Source organism: Dermacentor albipictus, chromosome 3 (genome assembly GCF_038994185.2).
Source record: "Dermacentor albipictus isolate Rhodes 1998 colony chromosome 3, USDA_Dalb.pri_finalv2, whole genome shotgun sequence".
NCBI lineage: Eukaryota > Metazoa > Arthropoda > Arachnida > Ixodida > Ixodidae > Dermacentor > Dermacentor albipictus.
Window position 1 is genome coordinate 137,768,534 of NC_091823.1, and position 26,712 is coordinate 137,795,245.

Sequence of the window (26,712 nt, forward strand, 5' to 3'; positions counted from 1 at the left end):
GCAGTCTATGATGGAGGCAATCCAGGGGTCCTTGCGCTGCTCAGAAGCGATGGTCCCAATGTCGACGGAAGAAACGTCAAGCTGGGATATTGCGCAACAGGCATTGTCGTCTGGCAAGGGAGAACGTGAGAGGGCGTCAGCATCAGCATGCTGGCGTCCGTTGCGGTACAGTACGCGGATATCGTAATCCTGTAAGCGAAGCGCCCAGCGGGCGAGACGGCCTGAGGGATCCTTCAATGACGACAGCCAGCATAGTGCATGGTGGTCCGTGACGACATCAAATTGGCGACCATACAAATAGGGCCGGAACTTGGTAAGCGCCCAGATGATCGCCAGGCATTCTTTTTCCGTGACGGTGTAATTGGTCTCGGCTTTAGTAAGCATACGGCTTGCGTATGCCACAACATATTCAGGAAACCCTTCTTTGCGCTGTGCTAAGACAGCGCCGAGGCCAACACCGCTGGCATCTGTGTGTACCTCAATAGGTGCCGTTGGATCGTAGTGGCGCAAAATGGGAGGAGACGTCAGCAAACGACGGAGCTTAGTGAACGCCTCGTCGCACTCGGACGACCACGAATGGAGAGGTCCGTTGCTGCCAAGGAGCTTCGTCAGGGGTGATATGACGGCGGCGAAATTGCGAATGAAGTGCCGGAAGTAGGAACACAAACCTACAAAACTGCGCAATTCTTTGACGGACGTCGGTTTAGGAAATTCAGCTACGGCACGAAGTTTGACTGGATCGGGGAGGATTCCATCCTTCGAGACGACATAGCCTAGTATCATAAGCTGCCGCGCTGCAAATCGGCACTTCTTTAGGTTCAGTTGAAGGCCAGCGTTCGCTAAGCAAGTCAAAACATGCCGTAGACGTTGAAGGTGCGTGGTGAAGTCAGAGGCAAAAACAACAACGTCGTCGAGATAACACAAGCACGTGTGCCACTTCAAACCGCGGAGGACTGTGTCCATCATGCGTTCAAAAGTTGCTGGCGCATTACAAAGTCCAAACGGCATGACGTTAAATTCGTATAGGCCGTCGGGTGTGACAAAGGCTGTCTTCGGCCTATCGACGTCAGCCATGGGCACTTGCCAATAGCCGGAGCGTAAATCTAGAGATGAAAAGAATTCTGCTCCTTGTAGGCTATCGATGGCGTCATCAATTCGCGGCAGCGGGTATACATCTTTGCGAGTGATCTTGTTGAGGCGGCGATAGTCTACACAGAACCGTATCGAGCCGTCTTTTTTCGTAACAAGGACGACAGGGGATGCCCATGGACTGTTCGAGGGTGGGATCACTTCGCGGCGAAGCATATCGTCCACTTGCTCATTAATCACACGACGTTCTGTCGCAGAGACGCGATATTGTCGTTGCCGCAATGGTGGTTGGGAGCCAGTGTCAATATGGTGCGTGACAGCAGACGCCCGGCCCAAGGAAGGTTGCTCGACATCAAAAGAAGAACGAAATTCTTCTAAGATGCGCAGAAGCTGCGAACGCTGAGGTGGGGTGAGGCCATCGGCAATAGATGAATCGAACACACCTCTGGGCAAAGGGTCGGACGTCGACAGAGAACCGAGCGTGTTGTAACTGGCGCAGGACGTGTCTTCGGGAACATCCGTAATTTGTACGGCGTCGAGCACTTCTACGTGGCCAAGACATTCGCCTTGAAGCAGCATCACAGGGTATGAGAAGGGGTTACATACAAAAATAGCTGTGGAGCCCTGTTTGACGTTCACAGTCGCAAAAGGCAGCAGCAGACGTTTTCGAGTGTAAAAGCGGCCCGACGGAGAAAGTAGTGCGATGGCGTCAGAGAGGCTGTTGCACTGCATTGACACAATCACTGACGAGTTGGCAGGAACGTTTGTGTCGTGCCTGACGAGTAGTTTGTTCGCAAAAGGAGCATTATCGGCAAGCGTCATATCTGCTATCGGCGACAGTTCTAGTTCGGCCCGTGCGCAATGAATGACGGCATCGTGGCGGGCGAGAAAGTCCCACCCCAGGATAACTTCGTGGGAGCACGAGGAAATCACAATAAATTCGACGGCGTATACAACGTCCTCGATGAGAATACGAGCGGTGCACGCCGCAATCGGGTGAATACGCTGTGCGCCTGCTGTGCGGAGGGCGAATCCACCAATGGGCGTCGTAACCTTTCGAAGGAAGCGACAAAGCTTTGCGTCCATAACTGATACAGCGGCTCCGGTATCCACGAGGGCAGATGTGCGCACACCGTCAACTAACACGTCTATCACATTGGTCGGGCTACGTTGAGGACTTCCGCGTTTCGACGGCGTCGCAGCCCTTGCCTCATGGACTGCGACGATTAGTTTTCCTCATCCCGAGCTTCGGGACGAGGCCGCATCGGTGATGGGGAGCGTCGGCGTGGAGAAGTTGAGCGGCGGATGTTAGCGGACCGGCGGAATGGTGGTGACGCAGCCCGAGGTTCGTCATCGTAATAAGGGCGCGGAGAACTCGCCATAGAACTTGGCCCATAAGGTGTAGCGCTAGGCGACTGCACGCGACTACAGTAGCGTGCGACGTGGCCTGCATAGCCGCACGCAAAACATATTGGTCGATTGTCCGCTGTACGCCACCGAGTCGTTGCGGGAGGTCCCATCCATGTGGAAGGACGCGTTGGACGTGGCGCCTGGTGAAGTGATTGCATAGCCGGCTGTTGTCGGGGCATAGCGAGGACTTCGGCGTACGTGAGAGGTCCCCGTTGATGGAGTGGTTGAGGCTGGGTGACGACTTCCGCGTAGCTGAGTGGCGCAGCCGTCGGCATCTGTTGGGGCCTGGCCATGACTTCGGCGTAGCTGTGAGGCGCAGCCGCAGGAACACGCTGGTGGTGCTCAGGCAAAACCTCGTGCAGTTCTTGCGCTATGACGCGGCGAAGCGGAGGCGCAAAACTTGGCGTAGGCGTGTGTACCGAATGCGGCTGTGCAAAATCCATCAACGAGAGTTGCCGGGCAACTTCCTCGCGGACGAACGCCTTCATTTCTGCGAGCAACGCTGCCTGGTTGGACATGGCAGACAAACCAGCGAGGTGTTCATCACGTGGTAGAGATCGACGGGTCAGTGACCGCTGCCTGCGGAGTTCTTCATAGCTCTGGCACAGTGTGACAATTTCAGCCACAGAGCGTGGACTTTTGGCCAGCAGCATGTTAAAGGCGTCGTCTTCTATGCCCTTGAGTATGTTTCGGATGCGATCAGACTCCGCCATGGTCGAATCGACTTTCCTGCATAGATCCAGGACATCTTCGATATAGCTGGTGAACGTTTCGCCTGGCTGTTGAGCTCGTTCTCGCAAACGTTGCTCGGCACGCAGCTTGCGAACAGCAGGGCGCCCAAACACATCGGCGAGGGAAGTCTTAAATTCCGACCATGTCTGGAACTCTGCTTGGTGGTTGTTATACCACAGGCTGGCCACTCCAGCGAGGTAGAACAGAACATGGCTCAATTTGGCTGCTTCATCCCACTTGTTATGGTCGCCTACTCTGTCGTACGCCGTGAGCCATTCGTCCACGTCAGTGTCGTCCGCTCCAGTGTAGATAGGAGGGTCGCGATGACGAGGCACCCCGGGACACGCAGTGGGCGCAGGAGGAGGCGTTTGCTGGGAGGCGTCTTGGGGCATGGTAGATGGTATGGTACGGGACCGGAGTTCCAGGATGATCGTCTGAGGTCACCCCGCACACTCCACCAATTCTAAAGGTGTTTAATTGGCAGAGCTCGGGAGCAGCGCAACGTCGACGGGCAGGGCAGTCAGAACTTTTCAAGCACGAGAGCCGTTGCTGAGCAGGAGCGCTCGACCCACTAGCGTTTAGAGCCAGTAGCGCTGAACCCACTAGCGTCTCTTCTAAAAACTCTTCGCTACAATATATATATATATATATATATATATATATATATATATATATATATATATATATATATATATATATATACATACATATATATATATATATATATATATATATATATATATATATATATATGCATAAAACGCTCACCCAGTCAGATAAATGCTGTTCTAGCGCTTTTACAAAACGATACGGCCGGAAAATGGTACCGCCTGGATGAAAATAACAGTCCGTACTGGCTCCGGAAAGCATTGTGTTTGAATGTTGGAGTGCTTGAAAAAATTGGTTCGATCAAATGACTTCCTGTGTCACAGGTTCGTCTAGACAATAGCTGTTTCAGCGTCGTTGGCTGCTCCGGGAAAGCTGATATATAGAGTGATTTATCCTTATTAGAGTTGTTGAATACTGGGGGCAGAGGGGCGCAGAACGTTTGGTAGAAGGGAACAGTCACGGCGCGGGTACCTGGTGAATACTAGAACTTATGTTCTTGAGTATCAGAGCACACCAACTATTATTTCTTAGTAGACTAGGGAAAGTGGAAGCACACCAATCTTCTTTGTAATCAGTGCGATAATACGATAAGCGGCAGTCATCCTGCGTTCCGTTCCAAGGCGTCTGGAGGACATCTGGGTTTCGCGTCGACTCCTCAAGACTGCTACAAAGACCAGAGCTCGCAGTCATTGGTCGCGTACAAACTGCTTAAAAATGAGGCTCTATTTTCGTTTGCATAACTTCGTTACAATACTAAGGCTATCACAGTCAAAGGCTATAAGGCTATAAGGCTATACACAGTCAAAAGAGAAACGGAAAAAATGATTTTCAGTGTCACATATGCATGCATAAACGGTGCAGCTCATGCGCCTTTATTCTATGTGGTAACATGCCTTTAAGACTCCGAAATGTAGTGTTATTTAGGGCAGGAGACTAGTATTTGTCGATGGTGTTGTATCTAGTATTTAAAATTGAACAGTGCCCATGGCCCTGGCGTATTGCAACCAATTCGGCACAAACGCAACCAGCGCAGTTTTGAGAACGAGCCAGCGAAATCCAGCGAGAACCGGTGCGTGTACAGCACAGACCCGTGAGCCCCAGCGTCATAGCAGCGAATCAGGCATCTCGTCCAGTGTGACCCAGCTCTTATCCAGCCATCTCGCCGGTCTCCCAGTGACTCCTAGCGAGCGCCTGCGTCGTCTATGCGGCCCAGTGTAAAAAAAAAGAACGTTGGTTTCACATTGAAAGGCACTGGAAGACGCTGGGTTCTGCAATAGGGATAATATCACGTAGTTCTTTGCAACCGTGCTGTTTACGCACCTTACAATGCAATGGTTGTTTAGAGAAAAGAAGCCATTAGGCGAACATGCATTATTAGAGTTTTCGGACGATCCTACCACTGTCAGCCAGATGTAGGAGTCGTCGGGCGACCTCGCCGCTCCCACCATTTGAAGGAGCTGAAGGTCGTAGAGAGGAACTCGGTGAAAAGGATTTATTTGCATATTAACATTTTGAATAAGACATACATCGACAGTCTAGCGTGACTCCCATATGGAGCCCGCAAGACTAACATACAGCAAACAGCTTACGAGCACACAGCTCACTAGTACATTTCTTGCATGACAACAAGCACTCAGCTCCCGACGACGAGCACACTCTAGCAGCCGGCAAATGCTGCTTATAAGCACTTGGTCCCCCATGGATTCCAAGCGAACGGATACGTTCGTCCAGTCATCGTTCGACGTCACCGTTTGACGTCACCGAAGATGACCCGCCCTTTTGGAGGAGGTGGGCTCACATACTCGTGTTGCACACACACACAGGTGTAAAGGTCCGGGGCCGACGTCACAGGGCCTCGTATAACTCTGCTTTGTCCCGGGTGGCGCGGCCGAGTACCACATACCTGAACTGACCGCGCGCCACGTGGCTGCCGGTTATTCGCAGTTCTCTGAAGTGAGCTCCATCTGGTTGGATTGGAACATGTGCAGCGGGCTGAAAGTTGGCACGTTGCCACCCCGTACGGCCATTCCTAACAGCATGTGCTGCATGCGCAGCTGACCCCGTTGTTGCGCCTCGCACGACGCACTCTCAACAAATATCAACCGCTTGGGTCCTGTAAGAGATGTATCGCTCGGCAGTACGTCGGTTGATCAGAGCTGGGATGATGACACTTTTGATAGCTCACTTGGTCACAGTAGGCGTAATAAGTTCAGGCCTGACACAAATACATGGCCTACAAGTGCGAAAAGTTCGGCAGACATTTGCACACACATTTCCCAGATATGTGTGCGCGCGTTGCTGGACTATGGCGCTCCTGCATATTCGAGGATATTCGAATATCTCCAGGAAATTCAGGCAGTGGCGTAGCTAGGTCGTCTGGCACTCGGGGCACATAGGTCTTCTGTCACCTCCTCCCCCCCCCCAGGTGTAGTCGAGGAAGGTGAGGATATTAACAATTTCCGGGTGTCTTCAGAGGTATAAGACCACCCCCCCGCAACTTGCCCCTTGCACCCGGGGCTCAGGGCCCCCCGGCCCCCCCGTTGCTAGTCACTGCATTCAGGCAGCAAGAGGGAGGTTTACAATTCCTCTGACCACGGTGAAATGGGTCCATATTTATAGGGAAAGAAATCGCGTGAGCCCCAAGCATCTACGATGCTGGCTGCTCGAACGGCGCAGGAAAGACTCGGGTGCCACAAGTATAGGGGTCATTTTTCTACACTAGTGCAAAACGCCCTATATCCCGCCGTGGTTGCACAGTGGCTATGGTGTTGGGCTGTCTAGCACGAGGTCGCGGGATCGAATCCCGGCCACGGCGGCCGCATTCCGATGGGGGCGAAATGCGAAAACACCCATGTATTTAGATTTAGGTGCAAGTTAAAGAACTCAGGTGGTCGAAATTTCCGGAGTCCTACACTACGGCGTGCCTCGTAATCAGAAAGTGGTTTTGGCACGTAAAACCCCATAATTTCATTTTTGAAAACGCCCTATGCAAAACAAATGGGTCCTATACGAATAGGGCGTGAGCATGATTGAAAAACTAGACCGCAAGACGTAAGACTCACCTTACTTGTAACATAGGCTAAGCATGCGAACTTCCAAATTTGAAAAATGTAACATTTTAAAGTGAAAGCAATCGTAAGAATCTCCAGGCCCATTAATAGCGTCGGCGTCGTTGTTATGTTCTGCATAAACTGCAAGAGTTATAACATCGTCCCTGCGTTGCGAATGCGATAAGCGCCCGTGAAATTGCAGGGGAAGTCGACTATAGCGCCTCCATTTCGCACGCGCAAGGGAGGAAAAGCGGGGAAGAAGCACGCCGTCTTCAGTCTCACGCCAAGCACCGGGATGAGGATAGGTAGGGGCGTCCTAACCCGGTGGCTGCTGCGTATGGCGCAGCCACGCGTGGCAGTGCGTACTGCGCTATAGTCCTATCTTGAGAACGATGTGCAACGGTGACAGACTTTAGGCGTCTGCATTCACCGAGGGTCAATAGCTTCGTGTGCGCTGTGCTCTCGCCGTTTAGTTCAAGTTTAAGAGAGAGGGAGCACGAAGGCCAGTTCGTTCAATTCTGCCATGCTAACTCCCTCCAGCGTTTTGATAGCGAGTTTCAGCGGTCAGCGAATGATATGGGTTCATGTTTGTTTGTTCTACCGTGAGCTCTTGCTTGTTCATTTACTTAGTAAAGGAATGTTTAAAGTTTAAACATCACCACTATCCGTACTGGGTATAGCTCTCTACTAATTAGCTATCGCAGTTGAGGTTTCGCCTGTCGGGCAAAACTGCGCCTTTTTTTCTCATTTATGTGGACACTCCAGACGGATTCCTGCCGTTGCCGTCGGCGTAATGTTGCCTATACAGTCCAAGGGCGATAACATGGTCCCTGTGCGCCGTATGCGTTATATGCGAGTGAAAACATGCGAGGTTTAGCCAACGATGGCTAGTCAATCTCGCGCGCCCAAGGGAAGAAAGTGGGGATGAAGCGCGCCGTCTTCCGCCGCGCGCAAGGCACCCCGTGGGTAGAAGAGGGACGGGGGAGGGGCGGTGTTTTTCAGCGGCCACTGCTGCGTGTGGTACAGTCCCACGGGTCCTATCTCGAAAGCTATCTGCGACGGGGTCAAAGTGCTGATATGCGCTGTGTTTTCGCTGCTTAGGCCGCGTTGAAGCGGGGCAGCGGGAAAGTCAGTTTTCTCGCTGCTGCTGCCGTGTTTCGTCACTCCAGCATTTGACTGCGAAAACACACCTCATCAAGTGAGATGTGTTCATGTTCGCTTACACGGCCGATAAAGCCACTATCGTTACCTCGTAAACCATTCTACTAGTTTGCAACCACAACTATTGCTTAGTATTTCAGTCGAAACTACGTCTTTTTTATTTCGTTACGTCATTTCTGTGCTCTAGTTCTCACGCACCCTCTGAAGCACTCCTATTTTGTTTCACGCGCTACACCTTGGATGTGTCTTCGATACAGCCTAATCTTTTCTTTCTTATGCACTGTGATTGCTCCGTGCACGCAATCTTCATTTATCTAAACTTCAATGTTTTTTACATTAATTTTATTGTTGCAGATTTGCAATCACGCAATTTAGAGGTCTTGTTGCCGGTAGTAGTAAGAAAGAAATCCCAGTCCCATTGGTCTTCAAGTTCCCACAGATAACATTCGTTACTTTCTTTGCATTACGTGGCCAGTTAAGGTGCCTCGGATGAGTCGTGCCCACCACGCCACTAGTTGAAGGCAATAATATTCATTTTTGGAAATCTAAAAATGCTTTTCTGATGCGTTTACGCTTTATAGAATAGCCGGCTGAGTGAGTTACCCGACAGTGCCTCGATAATCCAATTTAATTGCGCCGCACGACTTAGCAGGAGCCAGAGCGTTTGGGTTGTGGCGAAAATTATAAATGGGACTATTTTTTTAAATGCTGTACTCACTTCAGTGCCTTTCCAACGTATTCAACGTTTGCATCATTTGTCATCCAATTGTGGAGAATAGTATAACTCGGCCGTAGTTTAGCGTCTTTTTTATCATTCATTATCCTGGCGATCATCTGCAAGGAAAAAGAGATCGCAGCCATGATTTAAATAGACAAATGTACCCACAATGGTGCTCTCCTCTTGTCAGCCAGACAGAAAGAAAAACCGCTCAATGTAGGCAGTGCTAGTCGATTTACAAACAAACACAAAGTGACCTGCTATAAATGAGAAGAGCGTTTCGGTTACAAAGCACGAGGTCGCGGAATACAAACCCGGCCACGGCGGCCACATTTCGATGGTGATGAAATGCGAAAACAGCCGCGTACTTAGATATAGGTGGTGCACGCTGAAGAACCCCAGGTGGTCAACATCAGCGAAGTCTCCCATTACGACGTGCCCCATAATCAGATCCTTGTTTCGGCACGTAAAACGCCATAATTTAATTTTTAATTTAAGCGTTTGATTTGGCTTTTCGAACTACGCTGCGGATTACCGCCTAATGCTTCGATGGTGATTGCGTACATTTCACGTCAGAAGATTGGAATAAAAGCAGATTGGCATACTTTTACTTTATCGGACTCTTGGTCATCGTTTTCGTCTGCACTTGTAAAATGTATTCTATATGTCTATACTGTAAATGGAAGAGAAGAAAGTGGGTTAACAGAGAGACCCGATTTTCACTAGTCACAGCATAAGAAGCCAACAAACAAAAAACCGACGACGACCTAGGGGAAATCACTTGCACTTACTAACTAAACTAAAGAAATGATAAATTAATGAAAACAAGTGCATGAAAAACAAGCTGCCGCAGGTGGGGCATGATACCAAGTTTAACTACTAGAATTAACGCTGGGAGTAATACATAAACGGAAAATGAGACGTCCACCTAAACGTCGCAAAGTGCTACAAAGGCTTTTGATGTAATTAACTACGTTCGCATGGATGTCTCATTTTCCCTTTACTAATTACTTATATCCCCCTTTCCGGTTTTCACAGAACTATTACGTCTAACCCTGGGAGTTCTAGCCACTGCCACCATTCACGTGCCTTGGTGGCGGATGTGGAACATTTATTCTGTCGCAGACGTCACTTGTAAGTGATCTTTTTGGGTGCAGGAAATTGGCCCATAAAGCCACATATGCTATCTGAAGGCATCAAGATCGCCGGATTGGATACCATCGTTATGACCCTCACTGATAAAATCAGTCGATTTATTGCCGAGTGGCCTCCATCCGAAAAGGTCACGCACCCATGACGCCTGCGGTAGAAAGGATGTTCCACATCTCCCGCCACGGTTTGCGAATGGTGGCGCTGGCTAACACTCACAGGATTAGTTCTAGTAGTAAAACGTAAATACGCCAGAAAGTCGGTGAGAAAACGGCGCTGGGTAGCTCAGTCGGTAAGAGTACCGCCCGCGTAATGCAAAGACGTGCGAAGACCCACCCTTTAATAATATTGTTTTGCTGGAACTGACCATTTTCTGGCCGAAACCACCTCAAGATGAATGTCAGCGTTAATGCGATTTCATTCAACCAATGTAGGGACTCAACGTTTTGTTAACGCCGACACGCGTCACGCTCATTGAGTGCCCGCAGCCGGGCTCCTTTCTCGCGCGTAATTCTGGACACGCTGCACCTTCTAGGTGCGCCGCACTCAGGGAATGTCGGCTTCCTTTCTTTTTCTTATCCAAGACTACAAGAGATGCCCACGGGCTTTCCGACGGCTGTACGATGTCGACGCGCAGCATTTCGCTTACTTGTTGCCTTATTGGTTCACGTTCTCGCATCGAAACTCGGTAAGGGCTCAGGCAGAGTGGTCGAGCGCACTGTTCGGTTAATATGCGATGCTTTGCAACTGGTAAATGTCGAATCCTCCATGACGTCCAAAAGGAGTCTTTGTATCGTCAGAGAAGACTACTGAGCTGCTGCTTAGTGAAGGGGCGACATGGATTTATGTCGAAGTCTGGTTCTGGAACTATGGTCATTGGGAAGATGCGGCATAATCAGAGAGGACAAACGCATTGCCGGCTTCCACAATTTCCTCGTTGTATGGGATCATCGTGCCCTTGTTGTTGTGCTTGAACTCCTGCCTGAAGTTCGTCAGCATCATTTTCGCTTTCCCTCCGTACTGTCGAGAGACCCCTCTTGCGATTGAAATTTTACGGTCTAGCTGTAGAAGGTGGTCGCCCTCGATGACGCCTTCTACGTCTGCGGGTGTTTCACTGCCGATAGAAATGACAACGCTGGAGCGAGATGTGATGTTGTCTTGGTCCTCAAGTGCAGTCAAGGCATGGTGCCTACGAGCGCTCTCTGGCGTCACTGCTTGATCTTCGGTTACCGTTATCGACTTTGACTTCAGGTCGGTTATTCCGCCGTGTGGGTTCAGGCAGTCCATGCCGAGAATGACGTCTCTTGATCACTGTTGAAAGATGACCCAGGTGGCAGGGTAGGTCCAGTCATGAACGATAATTCTTGCCGTGCACATTCCAGTCCGCATTATTACGTGTTCTCCAGCTCTCCGGATTTGAGCGCCTTCCCATGCAGTCTGAACTTTGTTCAACTAGGCAGCAAGGCGGCAATGGATCGATGCATCACTGAGTGGCCGGGTCCTGTGTCCCCTAAGGCGGGGAGTGCGTGGCCATCGACAAGCACGTCGAAATCGGCGGTTCTTTCTCTTGCATCGCAACTAGGTCTTGGCGTAGGATCCCGGCTGTATGGCGTTGACGTGTGGGTGGTATGGCGCAATGTCAAGCAGTTGGTCAGTGCATTCATTGCTTCCATACGTCGTCGCGATGACGGCGTATCGTTACGTGGGGGAGATAGTGTTTTCAGCGTCTTCGTTGGTGGCGGATGATGTTCGTCAGTTCGACTAACAGCAATCACTTCTGGATCGGTTGCGGCTTTTGGTTTTATGGATATGGGCTGACGGAGAGGCCCCGAGCTGGTCCATTACATGGTCGGCGCGGCGGTGACAGCTAGCGACCTCGTTACGGTGAACGCGACGGTCGTCGAGGTTTCCACCTAAATGAGGTGAGGTAGTCGGTGATATTGCGAGGACGTTCACCTTCCTGCGGGCGCAGAGCATTGCCGAGGAACCCTCATTGTCCCATTTGGCTGTGTGGGGACCGGCGGCAGACTTGGCCCACCTCTCCGCAGTAATAGCACAGCGGACGATGGCCGGGGGAGCGCCAAGCATCAGTCTTTCTTGGAACGCTACGCTGTACTACGGTCGGGTGTGCTGGCAGCGGCGGCAGTGGACGACGGTGTAAGTCATCGCTTCTGGCTGGGGCTGCGGTGAGTGGGGCTGCGCCTGAGGAACCTGCCAGTGAGTAGTGTAGTTACTCCTTGACCCTGTCAGAGACTGAGGCCACCTGGGTTTTCGACGAAGGCAAGATATTCAGCTGTTCTATGCGAACACTGGCCCTGATGGTCTCTTGGAGGTCGTCGGAACCGAGTACTTGGATGGCGCACTGCGGTGTGAGCACATGGAGGTCAGATTGGCATGTGCGCATTTCCAGAGTTTTCTCAATTGTCGATGCTCGTGTCGCAAACTCAGCTACGGTCTTCGACGGGTTGCGGACAATTCCGGCGAAAAGTGCTTGCTTGACGCCCCGCATCAGCAAGCGGTCTCTTTTCTCCTCCGACAATTCCGTCTGAGTGTTTTGGAAAAGACGGGCTATCTCCTCCGTGAAGACTTGGACGATCTTGCTAGGCAGCTGTGCTGGCTACCCTAGTAGAGCTTGGGCTCGCTCTTTGCCCAGGACGCTTGTAAATGTCGGCAGGAAGCCGCTTGGGAATAGGTCCCACGTCGTTAAGGTGGCTCCTCAATCGTCCTGGTGGCGTCTTCCCATGAGAAGAACACGTGGCGCAGCTTATCCTCAAAGCTCCAGTTGTTGAACACTGAGATCTTCTCGAAAGACTCGAGCCAGGTTTCCCGATCCTTCCATGAGGCCCCAGAGGAGGTAGGTGGCTCCCTCGGTTGTTTTAGCGCGATTCCTGCCGTTGTGGTCGTTCCCTTGGTAACGATCTTCCTGGTCATCTCAGGCAAATGTACGTACTCCAGCGGCAGACCTTGGAGCCTGCGGCTAGCTCGCTTGTCGCAGGCTTAAAGGACCCATTATCCATTATGCAACTAGTAGTTGCATAGCGAATTCCCACCAACTAGCTCCGCTTTCTGTCGTTCTAAACGTTCCTCGCTAGTCCTTCGCGACGTTGGTGCTGTCTTCGTGGTTCGGGCTTGCATCACTGCTGTGAGGGGGCGTTCGGTACATAAACGCACTAGAACCTCCACCAGACGTCGCGTAATAGTGACCGTGAAGAAAGGAGCAAAGCTGTCAGTGACGAAACTAACGTTTTATTGGGCGAAGCTGCGCCCTCAAAAATAGGCTATACTCAAACAACGATATTGGCGAACACAGTCGGTGACCATGGAAAATCTGGCCTGCGGAGCGAGAGCGTCGGCTTTTATACACGAGTCATCGTGAGTTCCAGAATGATCGCTTACGCCCGCGTATCTTCCGGAAAGTTCTACAGCCGCCAGATTATGCAAGGCTCAGGGACAACCAGACCACGTATAAAACCCGCGATAACATTCGAGAACTTCCGATATATGCTGGAACACCCTCCCCCGAGCGATGCTTAACATTATTTAGCCGTTGAGAAGCAAGCAAACGCACGTGTATATAATATATATATATATATATATATATATATATATATATATACATATATATATATATATATATATATATATATATATATATATATATATATATATATATATATATATATATATATCCTTAAAATCTAATCGCTGTTTCTGAACGGTACAAGAGGGGCATAATAGAGCGTCATAACTGAGGTAGTAACATTACATCATTTCCACTATAAATTCTGTTTTCGCAGCATCTAAGGGCTAGTTTGCTGTGAACAAGTCAGTGTAATGTTTGATCTTGCGTTTTACCATCGATACTTTATAACAGGCAATGTGTAGCCACACATATCTTGCATTTTCTTTTTTGAAGCGGATGCCTACCTACACCTTGTTTCTTATCGTGGAAAAAAACCGTTGCATTTTGCACAGGTTGTGTTGGTTGGTTGAAAGAGGGAGTTCCGTTACCGTATAGCGTACAATCCATGAACGCCTTTGACGAGTGTTTCTAAGTAACTTTGTGCGACTAAAAGTATAGCCGGATTTGTAGGAGATTACGACACTCACCTGCAATCCCGTCGCTGCTAATCTCACAGCAACGGAAGCAACGAAATTTCTGAATGTGATACTTCCACCCACTTGACCATAGTGGTATATCCGGTAGTGGTCCCACAGCTCGTCTAAATGCATCTTCGTGGTAACGTTGCTTGTAAGGTTCGTCATGGTGTCTTGGTGGCTGCATGTTCTGATAAAAGAAAGCGTGTGAAAGAAACTGATCAGAATAATCTCAGATGATTACACGGCTGAGGTGCTTGCAATGGCAATATCATTTTGGTATTTACGTGGAGTTGGTGTCTTGTTCTTGATATTGTTCTTGATGAAGAGTTGAATAGGTTATGGGAGTTGGGCTGCTACCATGCTTCCTAGATCCAGCGCTTTCACAGTGAGCTTTCGCAGTTATCGACTGAGATACGTTCATGTTTGCTTGTGCGCTCTTGACATCATGGTTGTTAATTTTGTTTAGAAGCTTATGCGGCCGATAAAGCTACTGTCCACTAATTTGCTATCACAATCGATGCTTCACCTTTCGGGAGAAACTGCGAGTTTTTATTAGGGATACGAGGCTGGTGAACTGTATGCAAACTTTCGAAGCTTCATTTTTTTTTTCAGATTGCGGACATCGTGTGTTTGCCACGCGGTGAATCACATCACCCGCAATGGTAAACACTAGGCCGAACACGTGGGCGCATTTAGACTTATGGAGCGGCGGGAAACGAGCTGTCATAGGTATTATAGATTCTGTCTTGTGACCTGCTTTAACGCAGTTAAGAATGATAAAAATATCCGTTCAAAATTGTTATCAATGGTTCTGCTAAAAGATGTCAATAATTGGAGAAATGTAGACTAAAAACGCATTTTGTTTCGAAAATATTAGTCGGGCCCTTAGTGATGCTGACACAAGTGCAGCGCCGTCAACCTAATATTTCTCGTGTATTTGGGCAGTTTTGGCGCCAGAATAGTTCTTAAACTTTCTGAGTAAGGCATTTCGTTCATTCACAAGGCAGTGTAGCCCATGAACAAAAAAGATCTTATCTTGGTCCGTACTAATGGTAGTCGAAATTCATGACGTCTGCTTAAACCACTGCTGGCAGCGTTCCCACCCCGATCTCGTTATAGCACCGTTTATGCCTTTCCGAGTTTTGTGGCATTGTTACCAAGCGTCTCTACAAGTTCTCTATTTCGTTCCACTTCTTTCTGTAACGCCTTAGGGCATGGAAAGTACAAAAAGTAAAGAAATAAATAATATTGCCTTATTTAACTTATATGTTTAGTGCGCCTTGTAATATAAAAATTCTACTCCTCACATCAAATTTTGTGAATGAAATTGTCACATGTAGAACATTTAAAATCTTGCGCCACATGCAATCAGAGCAGGTAATGCAGCAGGACAGGCCAGCATAGTGGACGATGACAGCATGAACTCCATAAAAAAAAAAACAATTGAAAGAATAATATCTGTGACGGCTTTCGCTGTTAGAACAAAACACAAAGCCAAACAAAGGTTTTCTTTTGCAATGAACCGCTGCTCCTAGAATGATTTCTAAAGTTACAACAGACAGGGGCGGGGGAGGTGGGTGGAGTGCTCAGAAATGCTGCCTGAAACTGCCAACCGCTTTTTTCACGTGCACTTTAGACTCGGGAAAAGCAGCGCTGAAATTGTACCATGAAACATTTGTGCGCCCATTCTTGTGCTTTTTAGCGAATTGCCGAATTAAAGTACCAAACCTAAATTGGTCTAATACGTACCACATTGCAGCACATTTTATACGTTCCAGTTTGAAAACGTGCATGACGTGTAGCGTGGTATTAGACGATAAAACGCCGACTATTCTTATCACCGAATGAGGCATGTAGGTCACGTGGTGCAACTGGTGAAGACTGGTGCGCCTAAATGGCGCACCAGTCTTCCGAGTGCGGTGACTCAAGACTGTGCAATCACCATTACACCGAAACCTTCCATATTTCGCATTTCATTCTTTGCCTTCTTTTGTAATCCACTTTCCCGCTCCTCTCCCGTCGAGTGCTGATGGACTCGGCTTGCGGCACCACGGCCACAGTGTGCACGTAAGCTTCAATGGTCCCAGTACAATGAGGCCTCCAGATCATGTTTCTGTGACATGAACAGTTGTTTTTTCGGCGTCCGAAACCACGTTATTGGGCATGCCGTGTGCTATTACTATCAAAATGTTTACACAAACTTGATGAATTTTTTTCGCCTAGATTTTTTGCACTAACACATTGACAATTACGCAACTTTCACATAACTTACATCAATGAAATTTTCTGGCTAAATTTGAGCCCATTGTTCTCTTTCTTTTTGGTTGGTGTGTCCTTAGAAAAAAACTGCTAAAGGCAGTTTTTCCCGAAAATTGACTTTCCATTTCTCATACCCTCACATCTCTATTGACTTACAGTGAATGTTGAAGGGGCACCACGGTCGTCCACGCTATCTCTGAATTATATTTGAATGGATAGGGAAGCAGCAAATGTGGTTAAAACACGTGCAAAATATGGGATCCTGCAGTGACATTTCAGCCTAAAATGCCAAAGTGAAACAACTTGAAGAGGAGTTCACGTTCGTGCGAACCCTTCTTCCGCCTTTTAATAACGCCACACGTTTTATTCTTTGGAACTAGAACCATAGTGCGAGCATATCTCCAATGAAATTGAATCTGGGTCTTCAACCGCTAGCAACACGTCGAAGAATTTCCCGCCTTTCATTTTTCATAAGCTATATCCCTACCCTACACTTCATACAAAATTCATGTCGTGAGCATGTTACCAATCTTACCGTACTCATCATCAGCATAAAGTTAGAATTGGTGCTTGTAACACGACATATTTTTACAATCATTTTTGCCACGTACGTCGAAAGATTGGAATGAACTGCCTTCGGACATTGTTTCCACAAATCACAATGATAATTTTCGAAAAGCACTAGCTAACACTGTATAATAAAAAACATTTGTACGAGCTGCTGTTGGTCTTTTATTTTTTTCTTGTTTAATGCTACTTTTATATGTCATGTTCTATTACTGTACTTATCATACTTTTAGCTAACGCTGTAAAATAAGGAAATATTGTGTATAAGCTCATAATTTATTTCCTTCCTATTTGTTGTGTAACCCACTCCCCCCTCTAATGCAGAAATGCCCTGTGGGTAAATGAATGATTACAATAGCAATGATAGCAGACGACAGCTATTCTGCTCGAGTCAACAGCCTCGAAACCCCTCCTGATGATAGGAAGGGCCATTTTAGGTTATATTGTGTAAATGCAGGAAATGCGGGTCACCATTGTGCAATATACTCCAAAAATGCCTTAACTAACCGCGCATGTCTCGCTACATGCAAAAGTGTGCTCAACGATGCAACATCGCTGTGACCGATGTATTTCGTCCGTAATTGTTGGACGCTCTATATAAAAGCCATGCAAACCAGAGAATATGGAGGATGGACCGCATCTTAGAACCACTCTAATGAAGCAAGGTTTTCAGGCATGTAGTCTCAGGGGAGGTCGAAGTCCTTAAAAGGTCTGTTTTAGCTTAGCTCGGTTTACAGTGCTAGACTGATCGCCGAGACCAACATGCGAAAAGAAAATGACGCAAGGGGACCATGACGTATTTCCGGCTCCTAAAATTACATCTGGCGCTTGCAGGACACAAGAACACGGCCTTTAGAAATTGCCTTCGCTTACTCCAGAAAGCAGTTGCGGAGAAGGGCAATTACATTTCGTCACTAGTTTGTTCTACCAGGCTGCTGTACGGATCATCATCATATGTCCACTGCAGGACGAAGGCCTCTCCCTGCGATCTCCCATTACCCCTGTCCTGCCTCAACCGATTCCAACTAGCGCCCGCAAATTTCCTAATTTCTTCACTCCATCTAGTGTTTTGTCGTCATCGATTGCGTTTCCCTTCTCTTGGTACCCATTCTGTAACCCTAATGGCGCAACGGTTATGTAACCTGCGCACTACATGACCTGCCAAGCTCCATTTTTTTCTCTTGATGCCAATTAGAATATCATCTTACACCGTTTACTCTCTGACCTAAACCGCTCTCGTTTCGTCTCTTTACGATATGCAGAGGAATCTTCGCTGGATTGCTCTTTGCGCGGTCCTTGGTCTCGAGCTTTTTGTCAGTCTCGAAGTCTCTGCCCCATATGTCAGCACTGGTAAAATGCTCTGATTGTACACCTTGCTTTTCAATGATAATGGTAAGCTTCCTGTCAGGAGCTGGCAATGCGTGCCGTATGCGATCAACCCATTTTTATTCTTCTGTGAATTTCTTTTCATGAGCAGGGTTCCCTGTGACTAATTGACCTAGGTAAACGTACTCCTTCACAGACTATACAGGCTGACTGGTAATCCTGAATTGTGGTTCCTTTGCACGGCTATTCATAATTAACTTTGTCTTCTGCATATTAATCTTCAATCTCAGTCTTACACTCTCTCTATTAAAGTCCTGAATCATTTGGTGTAATTCGTCTGCATTATTGCTGAATAGAAGAATATCATCGGCAAACCGAAGGTTGCTGAGATATTCGCCGTCGATCTTTACTCCTAAGCACTCCCAATTTAATTGCTTGAATACTTCTCCCACGCACGCAGTGAATAGCAATGGAGAGATTGTATTTCCCTGACTGACCCCTTTCTTTATAGGTATCTCGCTGCTTTTCTTTTGTAGAATTAAGGTAGCTGTAGAACCTCTGTAGATATATTGCAAGTTATATACATAAGCGTTTTGTGCTCCTTTATTACGTGATGCCGCTATAACTGTTGGTATTTCTACTGAATCAAATGCCTTTTCGTAATCTATGAAAGCCGTCTAGAGACGCTTATTATATTCTGCGGATTTCTCGATAACCTGATTAATTACATGCATGTGATACATTGTAGAGTATCCCTCCCTGAACCCAGCCTAATGTTCAGTGTTTCCCTTATTCTATTGGAGATAATTTTGGTAAATATTTAATATAATACTGGGAGTAAGCTAATGGCGTACAATTTTTCAAGTCTTTAACGTCTTCCTTTTTGTGGATTAGTATAATGTTTGCAGTCTTCTACTTTTCTGGGACCTTTGCAATCGATAAACACTTCGTGTAAAGAACCATCAGTTTTCCAAGCATCATGTCTGCTTCATGTTTGATTAAACGACTCTTAATACACTTCTCCTGCCGCTCTCCCTCGTTTCATGTCTTGGAAGGCCCTTCTGACTTCATCAGTAGTTATACGAGGAGTTTCTGTATCCTGTTCATTCTGTTTCTAATTGAAGTATCCTGACTCCTCTGGGTACTGTACAAGTCAGTATAGAATTATTCCGCTGCTTTACTATGTCATCGAGATTTCTGAACATAGTACCCTGCTTATATTTTAGTGCGTACATCTTGGTTTGTCGTAAGCCAAGCTTTCTTGTCACTGATTTCAGGCTACGGCCATTTTTATGGCTTCTTCTGTCTTTCTCACGTTATAGTTTCGAGTATCACTTAATATCGCATTGTTGATCAGTTTTCACAGTTCCGCGAATTCTATCTTATCTCTTGAATTGAACACTTTCATTTTTTGCAGTTTATTTATTGGGTGCTTTATTACTCGGGGAGTTTGCCTACTGGTTGCCTTGGTGACTTGCCTCCCACTTCAACTGCTGCCTCTGAAGCCAACCTAGTTACGCTTTCATTCATTAGCTCTATGTCATTATTATCTCGCTGTTCTAAGGCTGCGTATTTGTTTGCAAGTACCAGCCTGAATTTGTCCGCTTTTACCCTTACTGCCTCTAGGTTGACCTGTTTCTTCTCGACCAATTTTGCTCTTTCTCTCTTCAAATTGACCTGAATCCTAGCCCTCACTAACCTATGATCACTGCACTTTAACCTACCTATCACTTCTACATCCTGCACTATGCTGGCATCAACTGTGTATCAATGGATGAACTGCACCTCAAAAATTCAGGTAACAATTCTTACTCTCACCAGATGCTCTCAAATGCTTCCAGCTTATAGTGGGACGTGTACATGGTTTACCATTCAACACTTAATTGGAGTTAGAAAATTGGCCGCTATAAACTCTTCAGTTAGTATATATTGCAATGAAGAGAGCAGTTTTGTTAGGAAGTGCATGCATTGTGTTTACTAGAATGCGCCTGCTGGGGGTCCAGACTTGTGAGGCATTTCAGTTGTGACGTAGCCATCATAAAATTTAAGGTAATCGTTTCGCAGAAGAGCGCAAGAAATAAAAGCTGCGGTGGAAGAAGGAGCGGAAAAACCCCTTCGTGGTGCTTCCGCGGCTTCTTCAATGACTGCCACTGCGAAGGCTACGGCGCAACAGGGCTTGACCACAGCGCTCCGCCTACTGAATGCCATCATTGCGTGCAGTTAAGAAGGAGGCTTAGCTGGTACATTCCTATCAAATACAAGAACAAGGAGAAATAATGTTATTTGTTCAAAGGGTGCACCAAATTTGATCGAGCTTGTTGTACTTTAAAGAAAAAGGTAAAATCTAATGACTGTTGGTTGCGAACTTTTGATTTATGTCGTCAATATTTTAATAAAGGCTGTTAAAAAGGCAATTTTTCAGAAAATGAAACTTTCATGTTTACAAGTATAAGTCGACAATGAAGAGGTATTGCACAATTGTGTAACCTGCACCTAAATGTAAATATAAAGCGCCCGCAATTGATATAGTTTACATGGCTCTCAAGTAAACCACTTATATATGAGTTAAATTTTTGCAAACCCCTTGTAAACAATGTAACAAATTCCCATAAGAACTGACATGTCGAATTCGCCCGCTTTGAGTGCTCTTACGGATGCAGTTTACAGACCTGTATACTCGTTCCTGATGCCGAGCTGCGGATTTATAAAATTCGTGCTTTAAATGATTCTGACCTACCAATTTTTTAAAATTTATTTTAAAAAATGCGCACTATAAAAAAATTCCGCTTTCAGCAGTAAATCGAATTTAAGTTTCTCTCTCAAAGCGGCAAGTTTCATTAATATCGGCCAAGTGCTTATTTCAGAAAAACGCTACTGTGCTTTACGTGTATTTGAATAGGTGGCATCCGAGTTGGGTCCTAGCAGACTGCACGCGATTGAGGGCCAGTGAGCCGGACGGCGCTCACCCACTGGGGCGCCATTTGTTGTAGAATGTTGCGAAGGTGCTGTGAGCAAATTGGATTTAAAGCCCCTAAATAAATATCAAAGGTAGCGCCATGATTTGAAGATTGCCGCCGTCCTCCTGCCTTGTGCTTTACCTCGACTCTCGGCCCTCATATTGTCCAAACTCCACAGCGTGTTTTCGAGCGCTTTTTTCTTGCTTGTTTTTTTTTTTTTGCTTTCTCCGCCATCGCGTTGCCAAAGATTGCTAGCCGCGTGTCCAAGGATCACGTTTCGCGCCTTCTTTGTGCTTATGTAGCGCGTTCCGTGTTGGCTATGCCGCGTTGCTGTGCCTTCAAATGCAGCACAATTGAAAGGGGCGGCAAAGGACTATTCTGTATTCCATCTGCCAAGCGATACATGGCACGGATGAAGGTGTGGCTTCAACGAATCAGCCGGACTGACTTCAACCCAGCGCAATTGTCCCAGCTCGGTAAGGTAAGTTACGGAGTATTCGCTCATCCCTAATCGTACATGCTGCAATTGTATGCGGCTTAGTTTTCGCTCTCCTAAGTGCCATATGCTCGCGCTGCATTTATTTGCAACTTTTGTTTTCACAAAATGAAGCGCCAACGGTAACGGCACACAAAGAAGGAACAAAAGACAGGACAAGGCGCTACTTGCATCGGTTTATTGATGTCAAAGGTAGCTGATTATATAACCATGGGGGGGGGGGACGAAAAAAGAGGGAAACTGCTTATGTGAATGCGCACTTGCGAGAACTCTGAAGATATATTTGAAGGGAATCGCCATTATTTAAGATCTAAAACTTATCTAAGAACATGCTTTAATTGTTATAAATGTTTAGAGACGGGGTGCTCACACAGGCGCCCCCTCTTCTTTTAATCTGGTTGGCCTCCAACAATTCACGCGCCACAGAATCTTTACTTGTAAACATAATTGTTGTGTCATGAAGCCTTTTTTCGCATACTTGTTTCTTCTCATTCCCGCAGGCCTTGCAATAAAGCGACAAGTTTGAACTATAGCCGTTTTTCAATAAAAGCTTATGCCCACGCAGGCGTTCATAGATACATCGGCCAGTTTGGCCGATGTACTGTTTCCCACACTCGAATGGTATGCGGTATACTACCCCTTCTTCACACTTAACAAAAGGTTTCGTATGTTTAATAGAACACCTTACTTTCTTCGAGTCATCAGAATCAATCAGGCGGCACAAAGTAGCAAGCTGTCGGGGCGCGGAAAAAAACCACAGGGACTTTGTATTTCACGTCGAAGTGTTTAAGATTATGTGCCACTTGATGTGAATACGGTATCACCACTGGTGTAGTTTTCTTTTCGAATGTCTGAAATTCTTCACCGCTTCTTTTCCTTTCTTTTTTCACCTTTTTCATAAGCACCTCCGAAACTGCGCTTAAAACCAAACAAGAAAAGCCAGCCTTCCTGAACTTCAAAATCTGTTCGTCAAAGCTTGCTTGGGCCTTAGGACAGCACGAGTTTTCAAGGGCGGACTCGAGGCACATTGTGACAATCGCACGTTTTACAGTCTTGGAGTTTGTAGAATCATACGGCAACAATTCCTTGCGGCCACGGGGTCGGTACATCCAGCAGGAGCCTTCGTCACCCCTTACTAACGAAGGGTCCTGCTGACGAAGGCTCCTGCGAAGGCTCCTGGGATGTACCGGGTGGATGTACCGACCGCGTGCCCGCAAGCAATTGTTGCCGTATGACTCTGGACGCTCCAAGACTGTAAAACGTGCGATTGTCACTATGTGCCTCGAGTCCGCCCTTAAAAAATCATGCTGTCCTAAGGCCCAAGCATGCTTTGACGAACAGATTTTGAAGTTCAGGAAGGCTGGCTTTTCTTCTTTGGTTTTAAGCGCAGTTTCGGAGGTGCTTATGAAAAAGGTGAAAAAAGAAAGAAAGAGAAGCGGTCAAGAATGTCAAGCATTAGAAAAGAAAACTAAACCAGTGGTGATACCGTATTCTCATAAAGTGGCGCATAATCTTAAACACTTCGCCGTGAAATATAAAGTCCCTGGCGTGTTTTTCAGCACCCCGAAAGCTTGCTACCTTGTGCCGCCTGATTGATTCTGATGACTCGAAGAAAGTAGGGTTTTCTTTTTAACATACGAAACCATTTGTTAAGTGTGAAGAAGGGGTAGTATACCGCATACCACTCTAGTGTGGGAAAAAGTATATCGCTCAGACTGACCGATGTATCAATGAACCCCTGCGGGAGCATAAGCTTTCATTGAAAAACGGCTATGGTTCAAACTTGCCGCTTCATTGCAAGGCTTGCGGGAATGAGAAGAAACAAGTATGCTAAGAAAGGCTTCATGACACAACAATCATGTGTACAAGTAAAGCTTCTGTGGCGCGTGAATTTTTGGAGGCCAACCAGATTAAAAAAAGAGGGGACGCATGTGTGAGCACCCCATCTCTAAACATTTGTAACAATGAAAGCATGTTCTTAGATAAGTTTCAGATTGTCATTAATCGCGATTCCCTTCAAATATATCTTCAGTGTTCTCGCACGTGCGCATTCACATAATGAGTGTCGCTCTTATTTCGACCCCCCCCCCCCCCGTGGTTATATAATTATCTACCTTTGACTGCAATAAACAGTTGCAAGTAGCACCTTGTCCTGCCTTTTGTTCCTTCTTTGTGTGCCGCTACCGTTGGCGCTTGATTTTTTGAAAGCTATGCACCAACTAGCCCCACGAAGTGTTTTACTGCAACTTTTGTGCCTGAATTCAACCAAGTGGTCGACGAACGCTACGTGCTTTTAAGAGCGTTAGTTCTCATTCACCACGTTCCTCGATTTCTTCGGTCCTGCTACTACTTAGCTTCGGCGTGAAATTTTCAGTCCGACGAACTCAAGGTGGCGCCCTTCATAGTAAAGTGATATAGCAACCCGATTGGTGATTGATTGGTGACATCATTAGTACATCGATTTTGTGATTGATTGGTGATGTCACTGATAAATCGAAGATGGTGGCCCCATAGTGTATTAATGACAACCCAATCGGTGGCATCAAGTGACTGTGACGTCATAATCCAAGATGGCCGCGAAATTCTGGTTCCAATAAGGAAGTCGTAAGTGAACCACGCGAGTATGACGTCATAATAGAAGACGGTGGCATAGTTTCGAAATCTAAAACTGAAGATGACGACCAAATTCAGGTACCAATGATGATGACGTAATGGTCCAATATAGATGATAGAGGTGGATGAAGGGATATTGACGTCATGGGACGAAATCGCGCCATAGTTCTGGTTTCCAAAATCTAAGATGGCGGCTCTCGGTGTGACGTCATAGCTGAGATGGCGGCGACTAAAATTAGTTGTGCCCGTACGCACCCTACAATCATAGATCCTATAACAGGGCAGGTGTATATATATATATATATATATATATATATATATATATATATATATATATATAAAGGTAGGTATACATTCGTTCCGCTATATATACTCCGACAAAAATGGGTACCCATCCGGGGACTGTTGTGTACCAAATTTCGTGTCTAAATAAAACCGTATGGGTTGTGGTAAATAAATATAGCCACAATGAAATACTCGATAAACATTGCATACATGGAATTACTAATTGCAACGAACACAGATATCATTGAAAGGAGAATTCTAGGCCCACATTGATTCAAGAAACGAAGCAAATTCCGAGTTCGGACGTATCCTGAGGGGTTTGGTACTCGCCAAGGGTTCGACGTATACAAATGGGACCGTTACTAAACAATTTGTCTTGACGAGATATATATCGCAAAAGATGGGTAAATTAAACTAATCACGTAAGCGCAATTTGTCCGATAGATGGCACTAGGCGTCGATCGCTCCGCTAGGCGGCGTGCATGCATGCCTATGTAAAGAGCCGTAAAATACCCTATGTGGCCATTCAAGATACCATCGCCATCGTATCCAAGTGTGTTTCCACGAATGGAAGTTTGCCTACGTTACTCGTGGGTGATTTCAATCACAAAGAAAGTACCTTTCAGGCAAGAATGGATGACTCGTTCGGCCTGAAACTTGAATCAGTCGTTAACGAACCGACAACCCAGTAGGGAACTGCGTTGGACTTGGTTTTCTCTGACTTCGTTGGAGAAGGGTGGGAATTCGTCGTGGCCAGAATAGGTTCCATACCTAACTACTTCACTGATAATAGGACAGTGTTTGTGCTAATTAAGAACAGCCGAGAATGTCATTCTATGTATGACGACGAAAGTGTTACGGAATAAGACGGTTTGTCCAACCAATCAAGTGAAGAATTTGATGAAGGCGCCAATGAAGCAGATGTTCAGCAGTGACGTGTGTGATAGTTGATTGCAATATGTACAAGCAAAATGTTTGTGAATGTGTTTATCATATAGAAAAATAAACGTACAAACTCGTATTTCCATTGATGTACCTCACTTTAAACGCATTCATGTAAATTCTTGTAAACCAAACACGCACGTTACTTCAACGTCTACCAGACGGTGGCGGGATTTTTTGTTGACTCGGTGATGCATTTCACGGCGCTGTCTTTTTTTGGCCTGTCTTTTTTTGGCGAACAACACATTTCAGTGTATCGCCGTACGTTAGCAAGGTGTGATGGTACGTAGGCAAACAGGTGCACTGATGCCGCTTCAAGAATACAAGCCAATATCACCCGTTAGCGCCTTATCCATCCGCATCGAACCGTTGTGAACCGGGACCAAACGTGCTCGGTCAGCGACACCACCGCATGGACTGTACTTTGAAGCGATCTGCGGTGCCGACAAAGAATGCCCAGTGCTGATATAGCTTCGCGCTTTGTGTTCTCGCCGCTTACTTAGCGTTGAAGAGAGACGCGCCCGGAGCTTCTTCGGAGGGCGTCTCCTAGTACAGCACCGCGTAGGGGGAGCCAAAGTTGACAGAAGTGAGGGCGAAAGACCGCGCTACTTTTATTTCATTAGGGGCTTAAACTGGACTGGGGCGGAGATGCTCTCTGCGGCATAGTCTATGTGCTTTCGCTCTGGACGCCGAGGCCGATTGTGCTATGTGTCCTCTCACAATTTTTCTTCATTTTCAACAGCAAATTTCCGTTTTCACTATTTTGCCAAACTGGTATATTTGAGGCCCGCATTGTACAACTCGACGTTGTCAATGTTGCTTTCATTATGGCGTGCGTAGTCTGCTATCCAGCGCTCGTTAGTTGCGCATACGCCCTGTTTATGTTGTGGAGAGCTTGTACAATACTTCTTTTCAATATCTTTAGCTGCTTTGGTGCGCCGATGTCTCCTGTCGGCTGTTACCAATTGTAATTTGAAACTGCTGTGTTAAACACAGATTTATGAAACTAATGCGTATCTCGTCACAGCAGCTGCACGTTAAAGGTGCACCTGCTGTGTTGTGGAGAATTTAAGAAATGAAAGCGATGTCACTGCACGAACATTGTTTGAACGATGAACTAGCTTGCCCGGTGAATCTCTTACCCGTGTAAAATTATTCCTGTAACCGACCAGCATAACCGGGCCTCCTGACATCTCTTCGTACATTAAACAAGGTTAGCCGATTTTGGATAAGCACAGCCGAATTTCC

General features: G+C 46.8%; 1 protein-coding gene across 4 annotated transcripts in view; it reads right to left on the minus strand.

The window, feature by feature from the left end:
- LOC139057935 (uncharacterized) overlaps window positions 1-26,712 on the minus strand; it is a 115,745-nt gene that overhangs the window by 41,411 nt on the left and 47,622 nt on the right. For all 4 annotated transcript variants that reach the window (XM_070536734.1, XM_070536735.1, XM_070536736.1 and 1 more), the window contains 2 exons: window positions 14,029-14,206; window positions 8,770-8,885 (listed from right to left, as the gene is read on the minus strand). In XM_070536734.1, coding sequence (XP_070392835.1) covers window positions 8,770-8,885; window positions 14,029-14,206 — 294 coding nt within the window. The remainder of the gene's footprint in view (window positions 1-8,769; window positions 8,886-14,028; window positions 14,207-26,712) is intronic.